The 21,248-nt window shown below is 40.9% G+C and overlaps 1 protein-coding gene across 1 annotated transcript in view; it reads right to left on the bottom strand.

Moving 5' to 3' along the window:
* The window catches only part of tnfrsf21 (tumor necrosis factor receptor superfamily, member 21), a 104,312-nt gene that overhangs the window by 7,810 nt on the left and 75,254 nt on the right, over positions 1 to 21,248 (bottom strand). Inside the window, exon 5 of the mRNA XM_034195681.1 lies at positions 16,686 to 16,986. Within this exon, the coding sequence (XP_034051572.1) occupies positions 16,686 to 16,986 (301 nt within the window). The remainder of the gene's footprint in view (positions 1 to 16,685; positions 16,987 to 21,248) is intronic.

Genomic DNA, 21,248 nt, shown 5'->3' with positions numbered 1-21,248 from the left:
AAGCTGCCTCCCTCCATGAGAATTCACCCCACCTTTCATGTGTCCCAGTTGAAACCAGTGTTTTCCAGCCCTTTGTGCCCTCCAGCCATCTCCCCTCCACCCACCCTTGTTATTGATGACCACCCGGCCTACACGGTCCGACGGCTGTTGGACATTCGCCGCCGTGGGTACCAGTATCTGGTCGATTGGGAGGGTTATGGTCCTAAGGAGAGGAGCTGGGTGTCCCGCAAGCTCATTCTAGGTCCCTCTCTCATTCGGGACTTTCACAGAGACCACCCAGACAAGCCTGGTGGTTCGACCTGGAGGCTCCCGTTGAGGGGGGGGGGGGTACTGTCACGGCCCAAACTGTGTTCTGTTTGTTCCCCTGTGTGTGTGGAGGGGGTGTGGTTTCCCTTGCAGGCAGCAGCCTGATTGCACTCACCTGGCCGACCGACTCAGCTGTCCCTCATCAATCCAATCATGACACAGCATATCTACTCCAGTCTCCCAGCAACTCACCGCAAGATTGTTTTCTACACCAGTGGTATTGCATCCTCCTGGCTGCTCAATTCAGTTGTCTTGTCTGAGTATTATTCTGTACTTTTTGTAACTAGTTTCTCCTTGTGCTTCCAGTGCGATCCCTCAGCCATCAACCACCAGAGTTTCCAGCCAACCTGCCTGCTTCTTCCTTCACCATACTTGCCTGCCTTGTTCTCAGTCCAGCCTGAACTGCCTACCTCCACTCCGGACCTCCATAGTCTCCAAACCTGCCTGAGTCTCCGAACAACAAACCATTTAAACATCTTAAGTCATTGCCTGCGCCTGGGTCCTGTTTAAAACAAAATCCTAACACAGTTAAACTTTACTGCTGTAGAAGAGAGAGATCACAGGGGGGAGAGAGAGCTGTGGCTGATGGGCCATTAGGTGTGTAAACAAAGAGTCACACTCACCTGCCGAGTTTCATTCGGACTATTTTAAAAAAAAAAAAAAAAAACGGTCTGATTTTATCATTGCACAACAATAAACTCAATGTGTGATTGTTATAGGATTAATATTAAACACTAATAATATAGTAAATTATTAACACTGTAAATATTATTATTTTCCCGGGGTGAGATGACGAGGCTCCATTAAATATAAACCTATTTTTAGTGAATTACTGAGTTTAGGCACGTTAATGAAGTTGACTACAGCAAATTCATATTTATTAGTGCTTTAATGTCAATTTGGCGGACATATGATACATTAAATGATCGTGAGGATGATTAAAAATCGTTTGTGCCGGGCTGCATTTCCTCATGAAAAAACAAACCGATTGTTTTTGTAGTACGCCAACGTGGATTAAAAAACATGGGGATATTTTGAAAATGATTACATGTCTCTTATTTAGCACAGAATATGATCCTATCCGTGACATATGGATCTTAACAAAGATCCGCTATATCGGATATATCTACCAGCAGGGTTGGGTTGTAACGGAATACATGTAACGGCGTTACGTAATCAGAATACAAAAATCAAGTAACTGTATTCAGCTCGCGTTACATTTGAAAAACGAGTAATCTGATTATAGTTACTTTCGTAAACCTGAAGTGAATACATTTTGGAATATTTATTGGAATTCTTGGTGGAAAAGTTTCCTCACAAAATATAATATTCATTACCGGAAGATCTGTGTGCACAGAGAGAGAGAGAGAATTTATTTAAAACGAGGGACAGTGTACATTAATCAACATATTAAAAACATGTAAAAGTACTCAAATTAGCCAAAAGGCTAGTTTTCATCGATAGTCCCTTTGCCAGATGGTGATAGATATCCTAAAAGCAATAATGAAAATACCACGACATTGTTATACCATTGTACATATTTACAATATATGACATCACTGAATACAGATAAGAGCAAGTCATGATAGTAAATAAAACATTTACAATACGCACTCATACACACACCTACACACACCTACACCCACACATCAGTGCTGACACTGTTGGTTTTCAATGAGCCACTTTTTAATACTGTGCTTGAATGTGTAGTAGGATGAGGATTCTCTTATTGGTTGTGGTATTGAATTCCATTGATGGGATGCGTGGAATGAAAAGACAGCCTGGCTGAATGAACTTTTCCTAAATGGGATGATGCGGTCTCCCCTAGCCGCACCTCTAGTAACCCTGGTTGAGGTGGACTTTAGGCTGATGAAGCCAGCCAGAGGAGGAGGAGCCAACCCACGAGTGATCTTGTAAACTATGAGATTTTCCCAGCTGAACAGATTATACTTTTTAACAATGTGACAATGATGATACCGGAATGGAGAGAGAGAGCGAGATCTTATAAAATATATTGAAAGTAAGAAACGGAGATGGTTCGATAAAATGTGCAAGATAACGTTTATGTAGCATTTCTTTATTGTCAAAATTATGACATTTCATAACGGGATAACATCAAAGTGAATGGCCTGCTGCTGCTGAATGCATGGGGCAAGTGACTGGAAAAAGTAAAAAAAGTTATTACATAGTTTCAGATAATCGTAATAAATAATAATGATAATTCATTCTATTGAGAGGCGCCTTTCAAAGCACCTTTATGATTCATAAAATATTCTAAGGAAATGTTTAAGACAGTACAAAGAATGCAGTCCGGCAGATGTTTTTTATGTGGGGCGCAAATGAGGGAGCTGTCCAGAATAACACCAAGATGTCGTGTTTGAGTTGTGCTTGATAAGCCATTAAAACAGTAAAGTACTTGTTATATATATAGAGTAGACATATATATTTATATATACATACATACATATATACATACATATACATATATATATATACATACATACATACACACACATATATACATACATATACATATATATATACACAGTGCAATAAGAAGCTACAGGGACGTTAATCTACGTCGGTAATATTAACTTTATTTAATACAACATTTACGGTACAAGATTTAATCAGACAGCCCATGTATACTATTTTACAAATGATGAATTACAGCAAACATGTGCAATATATCCATTATTACAGCTCCGTGGGCTAGCAGTAAGGTGATATGGGTCCGTTCTTATTGTGCATCCATGGGTAAAGGTAAAACGCATGTAGTACTGAAAACGTAACATGAACGTGCCGGGTGGCGCGGTCTCGTGGGTTAGATGCACGTTCATAATGCCGAGGGAAATAACTCTCAGAATAACGTTATTAGCACATTTTACAACTTGAGGACCGAATATTTTTAATAAGGGCTATACAAATGTTCATATTGGGTAGTTTATTTGGATTAAAAAAAATTATTCAACGATTTACAGATCACTCTTTCCTACGGAGCCCCCTAGGGGACATGGAGAAGAAAAAAAAAATTATAAAAAAAAAAAAATGTTTTGCGAGATATCGCAAAACCTTAGCGAGATCTCGCAAAACCCCTTTGCGAGATCTCACAACACTTTTCATTTAGCTCAATGTACTTCCTGGTCAGTTCGGCTGCTACGGCAACACAGAAACCACAACAATGGAGCGGTTCATCGATTTTACTTTGAACTTGGCCTTAAATATAAAGATATAACATCAGTGCTTGGCAATAGGTACACATTGACTGTATATATAAAGGGTTTCACATAAGTGAAGACACCTCAAGAGAACACTCAGAGCGAGGGGACATGCACGTCCCTCTGAGCTGAGTTATTGACAGATTCGAATTTCGTGGAACAATAACTTCTTCAAATAATGTTTTTTTTCTTCTCCATGTCACCTAGGGGGCTCCGTACTTTCTCAATGTAAGTCAATGGGAAAAAGTGTTTCCGGGCCCAGCAACGGAAGTGTAGTACCGCCGTTTGGCCACTACGAATATTCTCATCAGTCCGGCGCACTTCCTGGGGGCTTTGTTCCAGTGTGACAGCTTTTTAATCACTGCTCCCCCTGGTGGATCCATGATCCATTGCAGCTGGTTTAATTATAATTTATGAAGGGAGCATATCAAGTCATGTGGGGGGTTTTCCTTTCAGCGAGGGCAGACGACGTGTCACGGCCCCACTGCGGTTCAAAATTGTTGGTCTCAGATATATAAAAATATATAAAAAACATGTCTATGAAGTGTTTTGGTAAAAAAAAAAGATCACCCATTTTAACCATGCCTCATATCCCTCTATTTCTCTTCCTGTTACAAAAGTGCTGATTCTGGGTATAAAGCTTCTTTTTTTTTTTACTGAAAAAAAAATTAAATAAGAGGGGGCGGAGCTTATGCTTGCTCATGTGGGACCTGGCAGATACTGTCTTAAATGCTGCGGTGATGAAACGCAAGGATTATTAGATCAAGGATTATTAGATCAAGGATTATTTCTGAAACAGTATGGAGCTCAAAGGCTTTCTCTCTTGTGGGTTTACCACAAGGTGAGTTTCTTTTTATATCCTGCTTCTTCGCACACGCTCTCTCCAGAACAGCTTAGCTCTGAGTGTTAGCGATGCTTGCTAATGTAAACAAAGACTATTACGTCCAAAACACATCGGGAATTGTTTCTGATACAGCGACGTTTCTGATCCACCATCCAATATGACGTAATTTACGTCATATCGGATGGCAAATCTGGATCAGCTCCGAGGAAAAGAGAGAGGGTTTTATTTTCTTACACTTTGTGAGTTCCCTGACACACCGGGGACACATATTTTTGTGTAAAAGACATCAAAAAGTGCATTTTGCATGATAGGTCCCCTTTAAGTGTATACTTTTTGGAAGAGTTAGGTTTTAATTGGTTGTTTCATACTATACATGTTTTTTTTATGACAGCTGTGAGTTAGTCAAGGATTGGGTAAAGGGAGTAGAGTAAGAATGTTGAGAGGATATGTAACTTAAATATTCTATAACCATAATTTACTGTTTCAACCGTCAACATTTGTACACAAAGGTCGGTACCACTTTACAATAAGACTACCCTTATAAAAGGTTTACGAATAGTTTGTAATTAATTCATGAATTAGGTTGTAAACACTTTATTAATCATTAAGAAACATTTATAAACCAGTTCTAACGTAGTTTGCATACATCAACTACTATTTGGCAAGATGACTAAGCCTTATATTAGCTACCTAGCTTACTTCGTCTTCTTCATCAGCCAACATCCTTGGTATCTGTTGTTCACTGAGTTGATTCCCCCCTTCCATCTTGATGTTTCTTGGCATCTCTTTATGACCATTTACATTACATTACATTGCATTTAGCTGACACTTTTATCCAAAGCGACTTACAATAAGTGCATTCGACCAAGAAGATACAAACTTGAAGAAAACAGAATCATATAAGTAGGCTACATCAGGTTTCATAGAGCCAAAACATTTTAAGTGCTACTCAACTGGCTTTAGATAAGCCAGTCCTTTATTAGTATATAAGTGCTTTGTTAGTAATTGTATTGCTCGAAGTGGAGTCGAAAGACTTTTCAGGGATGGGTATCGTTAAGGTTTTAACGGTACTACAGATGTAGCACCTCATTTCAGACTTCAGCTTACAGCTTCCTGCCTACGACCTGCCGAAGACCAGTATCGAGGAATGTTAAGCCCTCCCACTATTTTCCAAGAGGGCGTTGCCAGATTTTCAATTTCAGGTTTTAACCAGGAGATGGCGCTTCATTCACAAATACAGAAAGACAACTTTCAGCACTTTCAGTTGTGTTTTGAAGAGCATTTGAACACATATTTTAGATCAAATAAAGTATATCTAATCTTGTAATTCAATAATATATAGTCTTTATATATTAAATAATCATAATAATAATGTAAATGTTTACATTACACTTCTTTATTTGTTATGCTCATACTTTTACCTTTACAATCGTTTGCTTTAATATGCAGTATATTTTTTGTATATTTTTGTGTTTGCGAAAATCCTGCTTCGTAGTATACCCCATACTACGAAGCAGGATTTTCGCTTATCCGGCTAAATTCAGGGAAAACTCCGGCTTTCCGGTCCTACCAAGCTGGTTCTCTTTATAGCACGCTAGATCTCCATGGTAACTTATGCTTAGCGGCTAACCAGGGGGGTATACTACGAAGCAGGATTTTCGTTTAGCAAGATAACTTCTGGGATTTCCGGTACTACGAAGCTGGTTCACTTTTTAGCGGGATAGATCTCCATGGTGATTTATCCTGGAACCTAGTCTGTGCTCCGAAGCAGGATAGGTTCCAGGATAAGAGATCAACTCAGCGAAAGCACCACGCCTGCTGACCAATCAGAGCTCAGTGTGTGGAGGAAATACAGGAAAGACGGCCGGCCAAAATCACCGACTGTGTGAACGTGAAAATGAATAGAATATCACCTCCCATCTTCAGAGCAATCTGACTATTATAACATTAGCGTTAAGAAAGCTTACTTAAATATCTGCCACAACATAAGTAACCGGATCAAAGTAACATTACCTACAGTCCGCGGCACTGTGAGTGCAGACGTCAATGTATCCCATTATCATTCATATCACATCATAATGTATCATATATTTCCTTATCTGAGTCAGCTTATTGAGCCGTATTTGGCCGTGCAACGCTTACAGTGTCACATACTGTATGCAGAAGTATTATTTTAAGCAACACATTAAGTTGACGAAACACTCGAGTCAAATGTATTTAAAGTCAGATCCACTCCTGTCCTGTCAGTGATATCATAAACCTGTTAATGTACGCATTCAAACACTTTTTCTTTTACCAGCTGTATTCACCTTGTGGGTGGCTATGTGGCTTTTATCCTGGATAAAGTGTTTGAGTCATGGATGTTTAAAGTTTAACTTCTTCATATTTGACTAATATTATAGGCTAGTTGACTTTTCATTCAGGAAGTATGACGCTGCGCTGTCAGTACGCTTCTCTATGTTTGTGATTGGTCGAATGCTCCAGATACCACCCCTTTTATGTGAACGCGCACCTAACTAGATAGGACACGGCTGGCTTGAGCGAACGAGTTGATAGCCAGCGTTGTAGGACAGTTTAGCGAGAGCGGCTTTGTTTTGGATTAAGTCAACCGGATAACTAAAACATATCCAGGATAGGTTGAACTAGATTCGTAGTATACCCCCCTGGTCGGGACCAGGTTAGGTTGCAGGCTAAGAGCTCAACTCAGTGAAAGCACCGCCTGCTGACCAATCAGAGCTCAGTGTGCGGAGTTTAAAGCGATCAAGTCATATTACAGGAAAAAGGAAATACAGAAAAGTTGCCGTTGCAGGAAAGACGGCCGGCAAAAATCACCGACTGTGTGAACGTGAACATTAATAGAATATCACCTCCTATCTTCAGAGCAATCTGACTATTATAACATTAGAGTTAAGAAAGCTTACTTAAATATCTGCCACAACATAAGTAACCGGATCAGAGTAACATTAAGTACAGTCCGGGGCATATCACTTCATAATGTATCATATATCTCCTGATCTGAGTCAGCTGAGCCGTATCTGGCCATGCAACACTCACAGTGTCACATACTGTATGCAGAAGTATTATTTTAAGCAACACATTAAGTTGACGAAACACTCGAGACAAATGTAATGAAAGTCAGATCGTGTCTTAGACGGGGCAGTGATATCATAAACCTGTTAATGTACGCATTCAAACACTTGTTCTTTTACCAGCTGTATTCACCTTGCAGGTGCAGCTATGTGGCTTTGATCCTGAATAAAGTGTTTAAGTCATGGATGTTTAAAGTTTAACTTCTTCATATGTCTAATATTATAGTTGCCTTTGCATTCAGGAAGTATGACGCTGCGCTGTCAGTATGCTTCTCCATGTTTGTGATTGGTTGAATGCTCCAAATACCACCCCTTTCATGTGAACGTGCACCTAACTAGATAGGACACGGCTGGCTTGAGCGATCTACTTGATAACCCGCGTCGTAAGACCGCTTAGCGAGAGCGCGTATGTTTTGGATTAGGCCAACCGGCTAACTCAAACATATCCAGGTTAGGTTGAACCAGCTTCGTAGTACAGGCCCCTGCTCCCTTTCGGACACATACTGCATGATTTATTATTATTATTAATATGAAGATATTATTAAGATAAGATAAGATGTTACTTTATTGATTGAACATTTTAGTTTAGAATGTGCTGTCCCACGGTAATTCAGAAGGCTCACAGGTCACATTCCGACCATTATTTAAAACAATATGTGCTTTCCCACCGTCTACAGTTTGATTTGTATAGAGGGAGCTCTGTGGCTGATTGGCCGGCGATTAGGTGTGGTACATTTATCATTAGGTGATCAGAGCTAACTGCCTGCCGTCAGATTTCATTTAAAAAACAGGTCTGATTTTAAGACTATTTCTGCGCTCATAAAGAATGATAAGAATAAGAATAATGCGTATTGAACTGGTTTAATTAATTAGTGAGTTTATTTTACACTAGAACCGCCAATCGGGTCAATTTGTGTGGTGTGTTGTGTGTGTGCAATGTAACTTTTTTTCAATAAAATATTAAAGTCTCTTACAGTTACTTTCGTAAACCTGAAGTGAATACATTTTGGATTACTTATTGGAATTATTGGTGGAAAGATTTCCTCACAACATTTAATATTCATTACTAAAGGAACAGCCGAATCATCACAGCGCACAAAACCTATTACCACCGCAGATGGACCAAAAAAGGGAGCGTGTGAAAAAAATGTGCGGGTCCGCTCAGTGAAACAATAACAACGAAACATGGAGGAACAAAAGTCTGCATTTAAACCTACAGTTAATTTAGCTGCTGGAGAAGAAATATCAGGGGGGGGGGGGGGGGGAGAGAGCTGTGGTTGATGGGCCATTAGCTGGCCATTAGTTGTGTAAATACACAGCTGAGAGCTGCCGTTTCATTCAGACTGTTTAAAACACGGTAACAACGGACTATTTTTCTTAGCGGATGCATGTCAATTTAAATCAATACATACAACTATTTTTTAAATCAATAAAAACATTTTCTAAATCCATAAAAGCATTTCACTTAATATTGGGAGTCATGTCGTTACTTTGTTGAGAATGTGGCCATGTAATAAGCGGGATAATTTGCAGCGACTTGATCCTTATGGGGAAAATAACACCATTCATGCTGATCCGCTACGCGTCGGGATCATGATCTGGGGTTACGTAATGTAACCCAGCTTCTACTGTATGAGTATAGGCGTAGCCCTCTAAGGCTATCGCTATTGGGTAATCCCGCTGCACGTGTGCAGCACTGACAGACTTATTCCACGCCCACCTATGACGTGGGCCCCACCTCCAGGCTCACTTCCGTATAAATAGGAAGTAGGCCCTACAATCCACTCCAACAGCTTTTCTTCAGCTATTAGCGGAACCAGTGGGGCCCAAACCTTAGAGTGCTACGCCTATACTCATAGAAGCTGGGTTACATTACGTAGCCCCAGTTGTATATCGTATAAGGCTTCGCCCTCTAAGGCTATCGCTATTGGGTTAAGGGCGAAGCAGGATGTAGTCTACGCCCCACTGGTTCCGTCCGTTACCATAAGCACAAAACACACCTACTCAGTTAATAACCCATGTCCATTTCGCCATGCGTAAAGGGAGCATCACATTCCCAGGGAATATAGCATTAAAAAATGAATATTCTCCATCAGGGAATGAAGGTAGGCTTACTCGGGCTACCTGTCGTTTATAAAAAGTAGAGATCGAGTCTCACTTGTTAAAAACGATCAAGAGAGGGGAAAAAAAGGCAGCTCTCTAAGTGCCGACGGGCAGGAGAGAGGGCATGCAATTGAAAAACCCCGACATTACTCATTCTGGCAGGCTATTCAGTACTGAATGTGTCAGAGAGGAATGGGAGAAATCCCTCAAATACAAACGAATAAAAGAACAGGGGGAAGACCAAGATGCAGCAGTGCAAATGTCTTTCACTGTCATTCCTCCGTGCAACACCGTAAAGGAGGTGAGGAGGAGGAAAGAAGCCATCCAAAGTGATCACTCTCGATCTAAAACGAGCTTGTGATAACCAGCTAAGCTGCCATCTCCTTGGATCCGGAGACATGACGGAGCCACAGAGAGAGCAGACCAATCACTCACCCTTTTAGCTGATGTCAGAGCCAAGAGCAGAGCTACTTTGGCTGACAAAAACTTCAGGGGAACCTGATCTAAAGGTTCAAATGGAGCTTTACTCAGTGCGCGTAACACTATAGCCGAAACCCATTGAGGCGCCAAAGCGCGTGACACAGGTCTGAGTCTCTGTGCTCCCTGTAGAAAACGTTTTGTCAGAGGGTGACTACACACCGTGCTGACACCAATCTACGTGGCAAGATGAAATGGCAGCAGCATATGTTTCGACCGTGCTATAAGCCAATTCCTGTCCAGCAAAAGCTAGAGGAACGACAGCACGAGGCAGGGGGCCCAACGGGGTCCAGGATTTTCCCTACACACCAAACGGAACATTGTCCATTTGGCTGTGTAGGATGTGTGTTCAGCAGCTGCGCTGATCGGACACCTCCCTGGCGATTTATGTAGGCCGCCGCTGCTTTGTTGTCTGTTCGAATCAACACATGTTGATTGTACAGCAACAGGGTGAAGTGCTGGATTACTTTCCATATAGTAATTCCAGCACGTTTATATGGAGAGACATGTGAGCCAGCCACTGTCCCCCCACTGCCTGCCACATGCACGTTCCTCAGCCTGCGAGAGATGCGTCTGTGAACACTGTGGTGTGTGACGTCACTCTGCTCAGGGGCACCCCCACTGACGTGGAGATTTTTCCAGGGGGTTCAATCCAAACCCACGGAAGGAGGAATGTACACCATGCGTCTCCTCTGACGCACGGGGTCGATACGCAGGCAAATAAACCACCTCTGGAGTCTCCTCATTGTGAAGGAGACCCAGGGGAATCACCACGTGACCAGCTGATATCATACCTAACAGCTGCATCACGGAGAGGGCTGTCACAGGGTGTGACGCGCCGGAGGAGAGCTGTCCGAGCTGCTTAAAAACCAATAGGTTTTTAAAGACAGCCGGTTTATGCAGTGAGCCATGCTGCCTATAACCGACAGGTCAGGGGCAGCCGGCTTAACCGGTGAGCCTTGCTGCTTATTATTATCCATCTGTCCATCGAACACGCGCGTCGCCACTCTGAGTAATACTCTGAGAGCACACGACCTGCTCTGGATGTGCTGTGGTTGTCATGGTGACGAGCTACGTCAGAGCCCTCGCCGCCGTTGCCCGTGAAGCAACCCAAGAGGGGCCCGGTCCGAAAAGGCTGCGAGGGGGCCTCCACACAATGAGTGCACGACACCTGGGGAGTGAGAGCCGCGTTTGCGTGCTCTAATCCCACACCGTGAGCTCCGGTCGTAACTCATATGTCGGGTTGACACTGGGCCCCCACCCTGTTTCCCCCGTCCGGAGGAGAGGGAGGATGGGCCCAGGGGAACCAGGAATGTTTGCTCTTTTAGAAAAGTAGCTCTTAAAAGAACTTGTTTTGCCTGTCAATGCTTCTGCAACGGAGTGCTGAAGAAAAGTAGGAGTGGATTGTAGGGCCTACTTCCTATTTATACGGAAGTGAGCCCGGAGATGGGGCCCACGTCATAGGTGGGCGTGGAATAAGTCTGTCAGTGCTGCACACGTGCAGTGGGATTACCCAATAGCGATAGCCTTAGAGGGCGAAGCCTTATACGATATAGAACTGCCGACTAGGCTCCATTGAAATATAAATATTTTTAGTGAATTACTGAGTTTAGGCACGTTAATAACGTTTTAATGAAGTTTAATACAGTATATTCATATGTGTCAGTGATTTCATGTCAATTTGGCGAACATAAACATAAATGATCGTGGTGAAGATGATGATTAAATTAGGATTAAAAATCGAGAGCCGGGCTGCATTTCCTCCCGTTCATTTTTTTCGACTAAGCAACATTATTTTGTTAAATAACAACATGGTGATGTTTTGTAAATGATTACATGTCTCTTATTTAGCACAGAGTATGATATCCGTGACATATGGATCTTAACAAAGTTCCGCTGTACATCCAGTGTACGGTATCTGACTTTATTTCACATGAGCTCCAGTGTGGAACCCCACTGCACCCCCTGGTGGATCAATAATCCATTGCAGCTGGCTTCATTATAATTACATTTATTTATCACGGGGGCGGTCTCAAGTCAAGCTGGAGGTTTTCCCTTGAGCGAGGGCAGATCACGTACCAATCACGGCCCTCGCGTTTCAAACTGTCCGAAATTAGGTGCTACATCTGTACTACTTTTATTGATACCGCTTATCTTTCGGTTCTTTTGGAGAGAAAAAATAAGGTAAACTAACAAAACAAATTGTGAAAAAAACTAACATTGCTTTTTATTTAAATTAAATACATAATATTTCACATCAAAAGAAACAACAATGTTTTAACAAATCGTATTAAAGAATGTGATGACAGAACTGTAAATAGAATAGCTGAAACTTTAACAAAATAAATAACTCAGTTACCAATAATCATTAACCCATGTTTGAATAATGAGTTAACTGTGTGTTGCTGCTAGCATACATAACATACGCGACGCTACAAGAAAGACAGTCGAAAACGGTGCAGTTCTCTGTCTGAATGTGGTGCACTTTTGCTAAATGTTTGGACAAATCTCATGTCTTATAAAAGCTTATTCATGATTTATAAAGTGTTCACAATCTAATTAATAAATTAATTACAAACTATTCGTAAACCCTTTATAAGGGTAGTCCTAAGGCCCTAGCCACACGGAGACGGTAACGAAAATTAACCGAATTCGATATCAAAAAAGTCTTCCGTCCACACGCAATCGGCACCAGAAACGTGTCCGTCCACATGAGACCGCTCGACCCGCTGGAGTCGCTGTAATACATATGCCGGGCCTGTAAGTGGCGCTGCCAGAAAATACACCAAAAGCAGCGAAGAAGACTTCCCGTGTATGCATGGTTGCCCTTCTGTTTATTCTCCGCGTTGGATTTAGCAGCAGAGGTGGGGAGAGGCAGGGCTCTGGTTATTTTTCTCCCTCCCAGAGGCAAACGTGTCCTCCTGCTGTAATTCTCTCTGGTTAGTCCACAAGCAGTTGAAAAACACCCACCCGCTTCTTCCAAGGGACGAGGGGACCGTGCAGCACAGTTTCCGTTATAATTTTCTTTTGCTGGTCAACATGTCCGTTCGAGTTGAAATCTTCCGGACAAAATTATAAAAGTGCGGGTCAAAGGTCTTCTTTGTTATTTATTGAGCTTTAAAACAAATTAATAACAATACACAGAGTCTCTCTTTTCCTCCCCCTCTCCTGACAGCCCGTCAGTATTTTCGTTATCAGGAAATGATCGTATAGGGCGTAATCACAGAGCCGTTGTGTCTGCAGATCTACCCTCCTTGGGACCCATTATCGTTATCATTATCGTTATCTGTGTTTCCCTGTCGGCCTTGTGTGGCCGAACCGTCTATATGATAGAGAACTGTAGCGGATACGACACGTTTCGTCTCCGTGTGGCTAAGGCATTATTGTAAAGTGGTACCCAAAGATCTTTAGAGTAACCTCTTTTAAAGATAGTCCCTGGCCAATCACTAACTAGCTTCGCAACATCCAGGGCCGTTTCTAGATTTTTGGGGCCCTATGCAAGATGCTGTTTTTTGGGGGCCCTAGTTTTTACAGTTTTTTAACTATAATGGGGGGGATTCCGAAGCCTTTAAGATGATCTGTGGAGATGCATCAATCTGTTACACTTTAATAGGAAAACTAATTTACTAATTTCACGAAAACCAAGCAATTGAAAATTACAAAAAATGATATTAAAAAGGTAAACAATAAGGCTCCTCTACTGTATGTCAATAAATGCAAGAGATGTAGCATTTTCTCAACAATGTTTAATTAACATTTTTCATCTTCCTCAGACGTCACTCATTGGCTGACAGCCCAACGATGATTTGGACTTTATTACCAAAAAACACAAGCCGCAGCTTTGCTATCATTGCAGTTTAGTCGTGTTTATATCCTACATTGGATTTTTAAGCATATCATGCTTCACCGAACACAGGAGGGGGCTTGGCTGTCTAAAAATAAAGACGGCTCATTTTAATTCTCCCCAAATATATTGAGGCTGAACCTGAACTTTGAATTCTCTGCTCCCATCATAATCTTGGCAATCTTATTAAAATTGTGAATGCAGAATTAGAAATACTATGTAACTGGTTTGCAGTTAATAAATTATCCCTTAATGTGGCCAAAACAAATTACATGTTATTCAATACAAAGTCTGAGAGTAGAAATGACTGTATTATACGGATTTGCAATACCGAGATAGAAAAAGTTTGTGCATGTACATTTTTAGGACTGCTTGTTGACGAAAAACTCAATTGGAAGCACCATATAAATTATGTACAGACTAAACTGTCAAAAACAATATGTATTTCGTATCATACTAAGAACATTCTTGAAGAAAAAATGCTCTTTATAACAGTCTATTTCTCCCTTACCTTTAATACTGCTCCGAAATATGGGGAAACACGTACTCAACAAATCTACAAACAATTATAACATCCCAAAAACAAGTATTACGAATAGTCTGTGGTGTTGGTAAATACAACTCCCATATTTAAAAAAACTCAATCTATTAAAATGTGTTGACATAGTACAGCTTAAAACAGTACTGATTATGCACAACATTTTCCATAACAAAATGCCTAATAACATTCAAAAGCAGTTCCAAACCACAGCGTGAACATATGAATGTAAAAAAAGTTCACAATGTTTATATGCAATTATGCATATATTATTATATGCATATATTATTATTATTATTATTATTATTATTATTAATTTGCCAAGTACATATGAATATATTTATATATAGTATTTTCCTTTCCAAAAAAAGATAGTGCTATTCAGGCCCGGCTTGTTATCCTCAGTTTGTTATTCTCGCGTCCAGGAGAGAAGCTTTAAAAAGGGAGACGAATGGAATCTCTGAGAAGGTTCAAATGGGTACTTTAATTAATAAAAGGCGCAGTAATGTTAAAAGCATAATGTAGTGAGGAGAGAAAGGCTGCAGCCTCCTCTCGCAGTCGCGGCCGAGCAGAAGAGAACCCACAAGCATTCGTCCTTCCCGCTTGCTGGCTGTTTGCTCCTCCTCTCTGGGGGCTGTGGTGACGTAGGAGACTTCCCCCTCGGTCTTCTGTGTCCGATATTGCGTTAAACGGAGGATTTCGACATTTTACATTCATTGCTTACTTCCACATGCCTTTTCTCCTCCTTATCTCTTTCATAACTTTATATGCAATACATGTTAACTGCGTCAATAGCCACTTTAATGATACTAATGGACGGTAGTCCCGGATGTCGTCATGAAGGATTTTCAGAATAAAAGCTTGTTATTGAGAACTTCCGGTTTTTTCCAGAATAAAATAGCATTTAAACTGACGGTATGTTTAAGCTGCTTTATGCCATCAAAACATTGATTTTAATTTCTAACAGGCTCCAGGATGAAATTACTGAGGGGGCTGTTAAAAAATCCGAGGGGAAGATTTTTTTTTTTTCACAAAAACGAAAAATACTGGCAATGTAATGAATTGACACACCAAGCTTTTTTCTTTCTCACTGCTCTACAATATCTTTGCTTCTTTATTTGTATTCCGGATTTACCCCTCTCATTCTGTTATTTTCCTCTGATCTTTAATAACAGATAGTACATTATTAGATGGCTGCACTTTGGTTAACAGACTAACATTGATTTCCTCCATTTATAAATTGGCTCTGGCAGTTAAATTGGCGTTAATGCGTTAATAACGCGTTAACGCAAACAAAAAAGGACCGCCACAAATTATTTTAACGCGATTAAGGCATGTGCATTTTTTGTCCTCGGCCGCCCCGTAGTTTCAGAGCTCATCGAGTTTAAAATATCATCTATAAAATCCAAGCACACTGCTGATGCCGACAGCCCCACTCCTGCCGCCTGCTTGCGGCAGACCACACTTGAAAGTGTGCGGGGGAGACGCCTGGACACGTCTACGAGCAGCAAACTTTCAACAAAGATCGCTAAATGGGTGGTTACAGCTTGCAGGCCAATTAACATTGTGGAGGACGAGGGGCTGCATGATATAATTTGGGTCGCATCCAACCACTACACTTATGAATTGCCTTCCAGAGCCACCACTGTGTCGAAAATACACAACTTGTATGAAGTCCAAAAAGCAAAAGTAGAGGCGGATTTAAAAAAGACTTCCACTGTTGCGCTCACCGGAGACTGGACTTCACTCAGTAATGACAGTTACCTCGGGGTCACAGCGCATTCTTTTGACCCACAGTGGGAACTTCAGTCTCATGCTTTGACAGTTATGAAAACAGAGGAGCGGCATTTCGCCGACAACTGCGCCGACACACACACACACTTTGTATTATATTATTGTATTGTATGAGAGAGGTTCCAGGTTGAATTGAGGTGAATATTTGTAATGTTCAGAGGTTGTTGTGTTTAATATTCATGAGAATATTTGTCATTGTTGAAATGATAATAAACAAACATTTGCATAAAGCATATTTGTCCACTCATATGTTGATAAGAGTATTACAAACTTGAAAAATATCCCTCTAAGGAACATTTAGAACAGATACAAAATGTGCGATTAATCGCGATTAACTATGGACAATCATGCGATTAATCGCGATTAAATATTGTAATCGACTGACAGTCCTAATAAAAACACATGTACGTGTTGACCAGGTCAAATAGTGTTCACTTTAAACTCCTTCCAGCATGCTAATGGTGCAGCTAACCTTTGGTAATGAAGGAGCCGTTCCTGCTGAGGGCGGAGTCTTTGCTGGAGGTGGAGTCACAGCGAAGCAGGGGCTCAGACTCGTCAGGAAAAAAGCACTTGGCGCGGTCCACCGGCGACTGCTCCATGCCCACGCCGCTGGCCCCGCACACACTGGCCCCGCCCACACTGGATCCGCCCACGCTAGCACCGCCGTTGCTGTTGCGATCGCTGGCATTGCTGCTGGGAGAGTCGAGCGGCTTGTGGATGGGACTGAGGTTTTGGCTTACATTCACTGAGGTCAGCAGCTGGTTGATGTCAAACTGTAGAGTGGAGAGTGAGGAAAGGGGAGGAGGAGGGTAACAAGGAGGAGCAAGAAGAAAATAAAAACATGAGTGACGAAAACCAATGCTCAAAAGCAGAAATCATACAGTGGTCTATCAGCAAGGACGCATCGTTGCGTTTGTTAAATGTCTCGTTGATTGCCTTATTTTTCAAATAGTAAGTTTACATATATTATTGGACAGTATATAGAACCTGAAATGAACATAATCACAACCCTAAAATAACCACAGCAAACTACACCATGGCCCTTTCTCATTTCTCTAACTCCCCTCCTCGACTCCCCTCCTCGACTCCTATCCTCGAGACTTGGTCCCGCCCAAAGGAGATGCGAGCGGTGGACTGAGGAGGGGAACCGAGGAGAGAGGAGGGGAAGCAGCAGGCGGTTAGAGAAATGAGAACTCCTCTCCTCTGAGCGGTCATTTTAAAGAGACGTCCATTAATGATGACAGGAGGCACAGCAGCACTCTGTCTGATGGACAGATGTGTTCATGATGACTTGTATATTTACTTTTAATTCATTCACAGTGCGGTATAATGAGACAATAACAGGCTACAGATGCGGACACACACACACACATATATATATGTATATATTTATATACATATATATACAATTTCAGAATCAAACAGAGCACTCTCATAATAACGTAACACTATCAGAGGCTGGATATATCTCCCCCCTCTCTGGTCGCTACAATGAGGAAAATAAATTACGGGCCAAAACTTTTATTTACAAGTATTAAAAGTAAGCAGATATGGAGGACGGAACATGACTTAAGTATAAATAAATAAATGTATGAAGAAATACAGGAATAAATAAATAAATACGTAAATTAATAAATAAATACAGGAATAAATAAATACAGGAATAAATAAATGACGAAATAAATACAGAAATAAATAAATGTTGAAATGAATACACAAATAAATAAATAAAAGAATAAATGCATACATAAATGCATAAATAAATATGGAAATAAATACATCAATGTATAAATAAATAAATAAAAGTCGAAAATAAAACAGAACACACGTTATTATATATCTTTCATTTATTTCTACATTTACGCAACATACATTTATTTATTTATGTATTTATGTGTCCGTATGCTAATGAGGTGGGCGGTCCTAACCTCAGTCTGAAGCAGGATTGGTTACAGGAGTGTGTGATCATTTCTGGCAGAGGGCTCTACTACTAACGCCTGGATAACCGCGCTGATTCGAATGCAGGAGCTTTACTGTTTAGCCCTTATCTTTATACATCCATGGTTTATCCACAGTTGTAAGGTTTATTTATGGATATTGATTTAAGAGCCATTGGAGATCATTTACGATCATTAGCGGACCATTTAGAGAACGGAGAACCAAAAGATTATGTCCAGTTTCGTGTGGAACGATGTATAGAGGACTTGGCTCAGCTCGACATGATGTGACTTGCCACAAATCTATTGCTTCTGCCTGGCTCCAACAATTGGCGAATCCTGCTTCAGACTGAGGTTAGGACCGCCCACCTCATTAGCATACGGACACATAAATACATAAATAAATAAATGTATGTCGCGTAAATGTAGAAATAAATGAAAGATATATAATAATAACGTGTGTTCTGTTTTATTTTCGACATTTATTTATTTATACATTGATGTATTTATTTCCATATTTATTTATGCATTTATTCTTTTATTTATTTATTTGTGTATTCATTTCAACATTTATTTATTTCTGTATTTATTTCGTCATTTATTTATTCCTGTATTTATTTATTTATTTACGTATTTATTTATTTATTCCTGTATTTATGTACGTAATTTATTTATTCCTGTATTTCTTCATACATTTATTTATTTATACTTAAGTCATGTTCCGTCCTCCATAAGCAGAGGACACCAAACCAACTGAGACCTGTCTATCCGCTGCATCTACGCACACACTGTACCACACACACCTACACATAATCAGGCTACAGCCGTTGTGTATTCTATTATGTGAAGCACTAAATGGTTTTAGAAAAATATCGACTCTTTGTTTGTAGATATCTACTAAACTAAAGCAAATAAAGAGAGTAGGCCTGTTATACTGAGTGATATATATTATACACACTGCTCTGCTTTCTGCACGGACAGCTGTTCTCTCTGTAAATATCGCGTCGCGATGAGAGCAGTTAATAAAATAATATCCAGGGGATGCATGCAGAGCTGTAATTGGCTGAGATAAGTCCGGCCGTGCGTCACGACTCTTTGAAACATCTCTGTTCCCGGAAATGCATCAGCGAAGGAGCCGTGGAGGACCCATCAGTGTCTCCTCGGTTAGAGCTCCTCCAGAGAGCCTCCTCGATGCTCGATGCTCGATGCTCGATGCTCGGTCCTCGGTCCTCGAAGTGCATTTAGAGAAATGAGATGTCCTTCAACATGGCGCGCTGAAATCCATTTCCGGGTCACTACCGTACCGGAGGACCGAGGAGTCGAGGAGGGGGATTTGATGAAATGAGAAAGGGCTTAAGTCTCTCTTCTCCTCCGATGACATTTTTCTTAGAAACCTTCAAAAACAGTGACCTTCCAAAACGGGGCTGTAATAACACTGAAAAGATTTGCGATGGATTGGATGGTATGAAGAGGCCGATGGAAATGGGTTCCAATCACTGCTGTTCTTGAATATTGTTTTAGAGATTATTGTGTTAAATAAAAAGCTTTAAATGTGCCAGAGGAAGAACAGCAAACAGACAATTCTTAAAAGCTAACGCCCATACCTTTGTGTTCCTCCTAATAATAAATCCCTTCAATATTGAGCTTTTTTAAATGAGTATTTTGCATTATAACTTCTAAACTTATGACAGAGTGTAGGTATATCCATTGTTGGTATATACAACAACTTGAATATTCTCTGATGGTTAAAGATTTGAGAGGTAAAATCTTGAAGAATTTGTGTTTTTTATTGTTGTGAAGGAACCACATTGCTTTATTTTGCAGGACTGGATCAACTTCGGTAAACAGGGCATGCCAAACACAGGATAAGGAGTTTTTGTGTATCTGTCTATTATAGATCCTGACAAAAGCTCACACCTCATTCAAATCAGCATGTTGCTTTCTTTCTGAATAGGTCTCTTCAATATCTGGATGCTTATGATAATTTGGTGATTATGGGATCAAGTCACAAGTATTTTCACCCTGCTGACCAGGGTAGGATTTTCACGGCGGCCATGACGGCCATGGCCATCGTAGCCCCTCGGTCTGGCCGTTAAGCCCCGAAAATAATTGTACGTCCTACGGCCACCATGGCCTTTGTGCCCCTCACACTGTTAAAATCTTGAAGTTAATTTTAAAAGCGTCAGAGTACTGGTCTGGTCTCTGAACTCAACCCAGTCTCATGGCATTTCGTGTTCACTAGTGCTGTAGCGACGCGTCGACGATGTCGACGCGTCGACTTCAAAATATCGTCGACGACATATTTCCGCGTCGACACGTCGCTACACACACGTGGGTCACCCAAAGCAACAAGCAGTTCGCAATCGCACTTCAAACACAATGGAGACTGAAACGGCTACCACCTCCTCCTCACAGGATTGCGCACGAAGCTCCCAAACGAAAACATCTCGCCCTAGGTCTTCAAAAGCATGGGAATATTTTAAAGTTAGTCCAAAACGCAAAGATATTTATATATTTATATCTCACTGAGACTGCTGCATAGCCTAGCAGAAGCAGCAGCTAGCTGTGGTGGCTACCATTAGCAGCTAGCATTTGCTCTCCGATTTTTACATACAATGGAATTATGGATTATAAATGCAATCATTTTTTTATACATAGACGTTAAAAACCTATGGATTAACCGATTCAGCCGTGTTTTTTCTCATTTTATTGCCATTGAACACGTCTTTTGATCAGATTACGGTGGTGAGACGATCTCCCGAGAAGCTCTGTGAAGGTACGTGTTGTGATGACTGTATTTGCTTCCCCTGTCGCGAGTCCGGATCACTCAGTGATGATACTATATACCTACATCATCTGTGGAGTCTCAGCTTTAATCGGATATATTGTATGTGCAGCTACGATAAGTAATAAGGGTACTTTTATCTTGAGTTCTGTGCCAATGTCCGTTAGCATTTTTCGCTCAGGGGTCATTTAGATGCTTCTTATGAGACTTGTGTTTTGTTTTGGTAAACATGGTTTGTATCGTCAGTTAGCTGAGATTATTTCCGTTAATCTGGTATAACACATTAATAGGTTCTTAAATATTAAGATCCCCT

The sequence above is a fragment of the Gymnodraco acuticeps genome, unplaced genomic scaffold, assembly GCF_902827175.1.
Source record: "Gymnodraco acuticeps unplaced genomic scaffold, fGymAcu1.1, whole genome shotgun sequence".
Lineage (NCBI taxonomy): Eukaryota > Metazoa > Chordata > Actinopteri > Perciformes > Bathydraconidae > Gymnodraco > Gymnodraco acuticeps.
The sequence above is the reverse complement of the archived record's forward strand: the minus strand, read 5'-3'. Positions and strand labels throughout refer to the sequence as shown.